This window comes from Trichomycterus rosablanca, chromosome 20 (genome assembly GCF_030014385.1).
Source record: "Trichomycterus rosablanca isolate fTriRos1 chromosome 20, fTriRos1.hap1, whole genome shotgun sequence".
Classification (NCBI taxonomy): domain Eukaryota; kingdom Metazoa; phylum Chordata; class Actinopteri; order Siluriformes; family Trichomycteridae; genus Trichomycterus; species Trichomycterus rosablanca.
This window is the reverse complement of record NC_086007.1, coordinates 4,530,776-4,540,000: the sequence shown is the minus strand read 5'-3', so window position 1 is coordinate 4,540,000 and position 9,225 is coordinate 4,530,776. Positions and strand designations below refer to the sequence as shown.

General features: G+C 39.7%; 1 protein-coding gene across 2 annotated transcripts in view; it reads left to right on the top strand.

Moving 5' to 3' along the window:
- The window catches only part of nbeab (neurobeachin b), a 322,601-nt gene that overhangs the window by 299,024 nt on the left and 14,352 nt on the right, over positions 1-9,225 (top strand). For both annotated transcript variants that reach the window (XM_063016272.1, XM_063016273.1), the window contains one exon: positions 7,904-7,993. In XM_063016272.1, coding sequence (XP_062872342.1) covers positions 7,904-7,993 — 90 coding nt within the window. The remainder of the gene's footprint in view (positions 1-7,903; positions 7,994-9,225) is intronic.

Genomic DNA, 9,225 nt, shown 5'->3' with positions numbered 1-9,225 from the left:
ATAGATAGATAGATAGATAGATAGATAGATAGATAGATAGATAGATAGAATACTGTCTATCAATACTATGATAAGTATTATTTTAATATAATTCAGAATGGTTTTATCTCTGTTGGCTGACATTGTATACATTCTTGTCTGTGAGTCCTCTGAGACACCTGACTGGAAGCGGCTATCTCACCGAGTCGGGCTCGGCTTTACCTACAGGTTATTGATTCTTTCTCTTCTGACAGGTGCAGCCGTGGGATCAAAATTAACCACTGCAATAATGGTATTAAAATGTCAGCATATCCAATAGGTGCCAATCCCTCAGGCCCGAGTCCACTTAAAATGACAGCGGTATCCATTTAAACTTACACTGTCATCGCAAAGTTAAACATGTGTCAGTGAACAGTGCAGGAAGACGTTATAACAGGAGGTCATATGGATGTAAAAATGACAAGCAACTCCTGAAATAACACACACGCTCACTCATCATTCAGCTACATGTAGAAAATATAGAGGAGTAAACAGAGCTGAAACTGCACATGTATAACATTCAGTGAAAGATTTTCAATCTTTACTGACAAAACATGAAATAAATGATGCATAGATATGAAAAAGAGAGTAAGTTTTAATAAGATTTTAGCCTCAAATCTATGACATGTTATGATTCACATTCTGTCATTTATGCATCATTTATCTTCCATAAAATGATATCAAATGCACAAATCACTCGGTCTGTAATAGTTCACATTCACAATGTAATCCTTTTTGTTTCACTTGCCTTGCATTTTTTCATGCAAGAAGGGCCTGGGTTTGATTCCCCAGCCGAGTGGCTAGGGTCCTTGTTGTGTGGAGTTCTCCATGTGTTCGCATGTGTTTTCTTCCGAAGTCCAAAGACATGCAGTCAGGCCAACTGGAGCTACTAAAAATTGCCCTAGGTGTGAGTGTGTGTCCACCCTGTCATGTGATAGACTGGCAACCTGCCTGAGGTGTTTCGTGCCGTTCTTCTGGTGAATGAGACCTACTGTGATCCTGACCAGGATGAAGCAGTGGTAAAACAGACAATGAATGAATAAATAAATGAATGATTGCAGCTTCAGCAGGTAGAGAGGACCAAACAATGGGAGGGGCTCTAGGTGCTCCTTCACCTCCAGAAACCAAATGTGCCTGTTTAGCACCCAGTCAGGCTCAACACAAGACTTTGCAATTTACTCTTTACTGCTGCTGGTATAGATAGATAGGTGAAGACAAGACAGAAAGAAGGAAGAATGGATGGATATCTAGACAAACAGACATAAAAAAACACTGAGATGCTATACTGTCTTAAGCTGAGCAGCTCTTAAATCTAATTCAGCATGAATAAATTCTTCTTAGCCAATACAACTCAGTTCAGCTGATTTTGGGTGTACTAAACCATGGCCCACTCTAATCCATCTGTAAGGGGTTTTCTCTAAATATGTCACTCATTTATTTATAACTAACATAATTAAAAGTCATGCAGAAGCTGAGCATGGACTAAAAACAAATAGTTTGTATGACAAATGTGTGTCAAAGGGCTTTGAAATGAAATCTGATTGTACGATTGTTTAATGGATGAAGCCTCAGTAGTATAGAACAATAAATCACTGGTATAAATGTTTGCGTTAAATTCTTCATTCACTAAATAAAGCACAGATGTAGCACCTGTAACAGGACTTTTATGGGTATTTTATAATTATACTTTTTCACTGATCATGGTATTTTAGTGTAGTCCCAGGATAGCTGTAAGAGATCCATTTGGTAGATGTTTTATGATCATTATCCCACAGTGCAGCTATTAAATCGACTCCACATTAGTACTGAATGTCTTAGTGGCCCATTATACAAAGCTGGTTAGTTTGAGTCTTTAGAAAATGATGCATGTAAGTAAATGTGGGATTAAACATGTTCTTAGTATTGTCAGATCTTAAAACTGTCGATTCTCATTTGTCTTTGTGTTATTTTTTTCATTAAACGAGACTTAAAATTAAACAACTGGTTTTAATATTTATATATTTGTCTAGTGGCGGCACGGTGGCTCAGTGGGTAGCACTGTCGCCTCACAGCAAGTAGGTCCTGGGTTCGATCCCCGGGCGGTCCGGGTCCTTTCTGTGTGGAGTTTGCATGTTCTCCCTGTGTTTGCGTGGGTTTCCTCTAGGAGTTTCCTCCCACAGTCCAAAGACATGCAGTCAGGTTAATTGGAGACACTGAATTGCCCTATAGGTGAATGTGTGTGTGTATGAGTATATGAGTGTGTGGGACCCTAATTGGATAAGCAGTTAAGAAAATGAGTGAGTGAGTATATTTGTCTAGTGACCTCCTTAGGTACATTCTTTATGTATCATCATTAATTGGGAAGGACTATTATCTATCCTCTACCAAACTTTATTCATTGCCATCATGAAGGTAGCACATTTCTAACATCCACATTTCTCTCTCAAAAAGAACATGATTTCTAACCTCAGATAACCAATCACAATTGCTCCAGTCCAATTACAGTGTGCTTTACACCACTTCACTTGACACTTATTCAGTAGTGATCATAGACTTGCTTACAACTGCTTGGCCACTGAAACTCAGTCTGTGAACACTGCTAGTACATAGATCTTGTGCTGTTTTCCTTCCAAAGGCAGGTAACTGAAAATGATCATAATAGTGTAAAATTAATCCCTTTCTTGTTGCTTGTTGCTTGTCTGCTAAAATGTTGCTGCTGAATGTGTTCTGAATGTATTGAAAGCCACCAATATTTTTAGGAGGACACATTCTACTGCCAACGTTTGTCTATCTAGATTGCTTGATTGTACATGCTATTAAGGAATTGATGTTGCAAAAATAGCCAAATAAAAAATCAGCAAAGTGTCAATATACAGACATACAGATGTTTTGACTACAGTCAGATTTTGATATACATAACCCTAAAGCAAAAAGTCTCTCAAATCATTACGGCAGCAGCTTAAGATGGATTAAGGTATCTAACTGCTGGGTTCCAGATTTCTATTGGTGATAAAACTTGCTATTTCCCACCCAGTGGTGTTCTGATTAAAGTATTGGCAGGTTAGCTGGCAACATCCGATGGCTTTAGGGGCTGTGTCCCACAGATAACCTCCCACATCTTTAGCTTTGGATCTCACTCTCCAGAGGTGATGCTTTGGATGATGGTGATGCTCGTGTTAAATTGCAATGTTGAAACTAGAATACATCTGCTTTCCTTCATGGTAATTGGCATATTTGGCACTATTTCTCTTGACATTGATCTCATTGTTGCTGCACTTATTCACACGTGGATATTTCATCAAGCTCACTTACTTTCCCAAAAATCTTGTAGCTGTTTTCCATTTTTCTCAGTTTCTGGCTCATGCCTGTAGATTTCTAGCTATTTGAATGTGACTCTTTGCAGGAATTGCCGTTTCTGTTTTTCTCTCTGGATTCAGGACTGAGCTGTCTGGCAGGAACGCAGTGATGTGTTCCACATGGCTGCCTGGTTCTCAGATCTTTGGATCAGATTACTTTATTTGAGCAGACGTCATGACCCCTGTTCCTGAGCCTAACCTAAAATAGCTATAATGCGAGTCGGTTGTTGCTTGATGGACTGCGGTGTAAAGCAGCGCTGACTGACATTTAATGGTTGCCAAATGTGTTGGAGCCGACTCTGGGGAAAGTTGCAAGAAAGTCCAGTGGCAAAGAGGTCAGACCTGTGATGAGGCTTGATGAAGAATGATTTAGCCATGATAGAATTACATGACTAAATATACATATAGCTGCAGTTCTGATTCTGATTCTCTTTCTTCCTCTATTACATTCAAATTGTGCTGTTGCATTATGTGCCTATACTAATGTTACACTAATTAAGTCAGAAGATGAACATATAAGGTTGTACTATACACACAGATACTGAAAAGTTCTATAATGTTATATAACTTTATGGCATAACCTCCTATCTTCTTATTTGTGAATACTAACTGCATCCAGTGCATGTACATTATTGGCACCAATGAATGTTAAGTACACCATGTGAAATATCACCTAAAATAACGTGTTTAGTGAAGCTACTTGAATTCATAAACTCATATGCTTGATACAATAAAGCACAAGATACAAACATAAAAATAAATAAATAAATAAAACAATGCCACAACATGATTAATTTGATTTTGATTAGCCTGTCAACGGTGGCTTTGATGCTCCAAGGCCAGTTTTAATCCCTGATCTTTGACCACTCGACCAAGAAGCACAGGAAAAGTTGATTGGAATATGCCAGAAGGAATTTTGGGAGTTTTGGGACACTATTCAATGGAGTGATGAATCAAACCTGGCAGTTTGTCTGGTGCAAGAAAAGCGAGGCTTATGACCAGAAGAATACTATCCTCATGGTCAAACCTGGAGGAGGGTCAGTGATGATGTGGGGTTGTTTCTGCTGCAGGAACTGGAAAGCTTGACTGTGACTGGTATCTAGAATTTACAGAAATGCCAAGGCATTTTGAAAACGAATGTATTGCCTTTTGTGGTGAAATTGAACCTTGGTTATAATTGGACTTTCCAGCAAGTCAGTAAACCTAAGTCCACCTTGACACCTTGTAAGGCAAGGTGGATTTAATATTTTTAATTCCAGGATATATACGCTCATATATATTGTACACGCTCATTAATTCATTGTCTGTTTTACCACAGATTTATTCTCTTCAGGGTTGCTGTGGGTCCAGTTCACTGGGCAAAAGTTAAGATATGCACCAGACAGGTTGCCAGTACTAAAAGGAGATACTAAAAGTTTGGATCTGGATCACCTGGGGGAAACCCACACAGACCCAGGGCGAACATGCAAACTCACACACCTGGGAATCAAACCTAGGACCTTCTTGCTGTAAGGTGACAGTGCTACCCACCGAGCCACCGTGCTGCCCTGTTTAACATACTCATTATATATTAAGTTGGATGCTAGTACACCTCTCACCAGTGTAACCAAACATAATATACATTTGGCAGATTTGGATTTTTGACATGTAAAACATGAGTCAAAAACTCAGGATGGGTTATAGAACTTTTGAAAACAAGCCACCGTTTGCTGTTCACCTGCCATATGTTTGACATATTTTCTTTATGTGGTATTCTGACAGACGCCTGAAAGCATTATTGATAGTGTATGTTGAGCTCTGGATACAGAAGCATGTGGTCGTGTCATTGTGTACATGTGCCACTGTGTCTGCTCGTGTTGACAGACAACTACAAGCCCCCCTGCTGCATGATAGAAAAGTCCCATCCATCAGACTTCCCTGCATGAAGCTTTTCTAGCAATCTAGCTGAACAGCTCGCACTTTATGGTCACATCTTTACATCCTTCATATGTGAACTTTTTCATCTGTCGAAACTTTCACAGATTTAGATGCTAAACATTGTAGCAGGGGTAAAGTTCCTATTGAATCATCCAGGACATGGTATGACTTGTAAAGCATAAATATTATTAAGTTGATCTGTCATATTTGGTTATTACCAGCTTTACACTATAATTGTATTACTTTAACTCAGAAACTTTTATTTCTTAGACTTAACATTTACGTTTAGCAGATGCCTTTATCCAAAGCGACTACAGTTACAGTACAGTTACAGTATACAGTCTGTGCAACTGAGGGTTAAGGGCCTTGCTCAGGGACCCAACAGCAACCTGGTAGTTGTGGGGCTTGAACCAGCAACCTCCTGATTACTAATCCAGTACCTTAACCACTAGGGTACAGCTTGCCCCTGACATTATTTAAAATGTCAGTGAAACTGGACCATTATATTATTATATTATATTATTAAAGCATGCTCGCTCACTACTGTTACAATCAGAGATCTGGGGATCCAGGGTTCGAATCTCTGTGGTGCAGTCAGCAATTTGCATGTGTTTAATGTCTAAGGAGGGGGGATTGACCAAAACAGCCAAGCTCTCAGTGCCGGTCCCAAGCCCAGATATAAATAGGAGCATTGTGTCAGGAAGGGCATGGTGACAATATCCATGAGCAGCCTGTAACAAACATGATACAAATCCAGCAAATTAACTTCTTTAAAACAGTTTTGGCCTAAATACACATGATTTAATTGTATAAAATGTCCATATAAATGCTCTAAACCCCAAGGACGCCCTTTTGGATATAAAGAAAACAGTGTACCATAACAAAGCAGTACATTATTAGATGGGTTTTTTTTAACCTTGAGGTACATTTACATTGTATAGAACCTAAGGGTTAAATATGCAAAAATTAATACATGCTTCTTATTAACATGCATTAATTACCACCTATATAGGGATGTGTGATATGCATGTGATGTATGTAATGTTTCTATTGCACATTTTCCTTTGTTTCTGGAACAATAACATCAGAAAGCAGGCCATGTTCCAGTTCTGTGTATGTGTGTGTGTGTGTGTGTGTGTCAGACTGGGTTAGCATCAGTTGGCACAGAGGGGTTTTGCTAGTGGAAACGGGCACAGTGTACTGAAGCGTGTTAATATGAAAAGACTCGTCTCTTCCATACTAACACTCGGATGACTCTGCAGCCTTTGAATGGGAAACAGAAGGAGAAAGTGGCACAGGGGACTGGCAACTGTTGTTTTATTTCTACAGACAATTTATTGATTATTATTATTTGTTTTAAACTGTGACCACAAGACTGAATTTCATGACTTATCATTATGATTTTATACCAGATGACTGATACCAGGTTGGTTCAAAGATTATAGAACTGTGCGGGTGTACAAATGTTCCTTGTGATATGTCTGTGACCTTATACACTCATACAAATACAATGCTTCCACAAACTACCATGTACTTAAATGTTAATGTCATTACAGTGCTGAAAATGGTCCACCACTAAAACATCAGTCAGTGGGGGGTTACTTTGGGGGTCCCTTTATAGAGACGAGTCATGAAATTCACACATTTTTTATTCACGTTTACTAGAACGTCAATTGAGGCTTTGTTTATCCATATCAGAGCTCTGCCATTTAAATGTTTTTCAGACTGAATGGGCACAAATTCCTGCAGGCATTTTTCAAAGTCTTGTGAGAAGCCTTTTCAGAAGAGTGCCTGTTATTATAGCTGAAGAGATCATATAGCGGTCAATCTATTTATTTATTTATTTTGCATTTTTCCCAGTTTTCCTCCCAATTGCATTACACTTCCTCTGTACTGATGCTGATCTCCACTTCTGATTGAGGAGAGCGAGACTGACACACACCCCCTCTGACACGTGTGCAGTAGCCGACTGCATCTTTTCACCTGCACAAGCCGAGTTCATATGTGGATCAGCTTTGCACAAGGAGAGCCACACCCTGATCAATGCATTATTCCTCGACTCTGTGCAGACGGCATCAATCAGCCAGCAGAGGTTGTAGTTGCATCAGTTATGAGGTCCCCTCCAGCTCTCACCCTGTACAAGCCAATCGTTATTCGTGTAGGCGCCCAGCCTGTTGGGTATCAGAGCTAAGATTCGAAACGACAAGTTCGAGATGTCAGCTCTGGTGTGCTAGTGTGTTTTACCGCTGCGCCACCTGAGCGGCTCCAGTCAATCCATTTTACTACCGTTTGTTTTTGAAATAAGTCTAACTAGTCTAAATATGTCTAACAAGCTTACGTTCAGGTGTCCAAATACTTTCGGCCGTAGAGTGTATCTGTTATGGACCTTCGCAGTTTATTTTCTAAGCTACACCTACCATACAGATGAATTTATGAAAATTGAGGATTTGCTAATCTGAAGGATTATTGACAGGGATCCTTTTTTCTTTCTCTCCTTTACACTTTTGCCTATATTTCCTTTTCCTAAATCTCTCTCTCTCTCTCTCTCTCTCTCTCTCTCTCTCTCTCTCTCTCTCGCTCTCTCTCTCTCTGTCTCTCTCTCACACTTTTGCGCTTTTACCCTCTCGCTGCAGGCTATGGAGGCACAGATTCAGAACGTTGGACTGACGCCATCTCAGTTGCTCATCGAGCCCCATCCTCCTCGCAGCTCTGCCATGCACCTGGTGAGAGCACCATGTGTACATGTGTGTGTGTATCACGGATTATATGTGTGTATGCATTGTGTACCCTCATTACACTGTAGGTAGAGTTATTATTGGAGGTGAGGGCAATCACATCTGACCTTCATGCCTCTCCCCAGCGTACAGAGGCCTTTTTTCATGTCCATATGCACCTGGCTTTAATGAGCACATCCTCATCCTGAGTAATGTTTGGTGCATCCAGTGCACATTGTGCTATCATGCTAATGTAACCACGGGAGACTGCAGAGCTGAGCCAGATGTGGATGTGATGGTGAGGAACTTAGCTTAGGTAGTCATTGCTCATACAGTAATACAGCACACACACACACACACACACACACACACTCCATATAGACTAGGTTATGAAGTCCATGGCTGTGCCAGAAAGTCAAGGTTCACATATGGAGCATCTACTGAGAGAACAGCTCACCCTACTGGTCGTTTGGTTCATTGTCTTTACCTCTATCCTGCCCAAGGTGGCGCAACAAATTCAACATGAATACTGGATCACCATTGTAAAAAAGAGTCTGCATGGTTACTCGATCTGCCAATTCACTATAGCAAATTACACATTAGTTATTTAGCACAGCAGTTATGTTTTATACATGCCATGTTATATACATCTCATCTTTAACCTCACCATCTAAGTCTAGCAGTCACTTAAAAAAATAATTTAAACATATAGGTTTGGAATAGCATATAAAGCAATTTCTAGGTCTATAGGGCTCCACTGAACCACAGTGAGAGCCATTATCTCAAATAAATACATCTACACACAATCAACTGGTCTGCTAAAATTACTTCAAGGGCTCAAGTGGTCCCCCAAAACAGCTGAATAACTAGCTTATGGTCAGGTGTACACAAACCTGTGGCCATATAGTATACATACAGTACATACACAATACATATACAGTGCATACACTATACATATAGTACATACACAGTACATACACAGTACATAGAGTACATACACAGTACATACAATACATACACAGTACATACACAGTAATACAGTACATACACAGTACATACACAGTAATACAGTACATACACAGTACATACACAGTAATACAGTACATACACAGTACATACACAGTACATACACAGTACATATACAGTACATGCAATACATACACAGTGCATACAATACATACACAGTAATACAGTACATACACAGTACATACACAGTACATACACAGTAATACAGTACATAC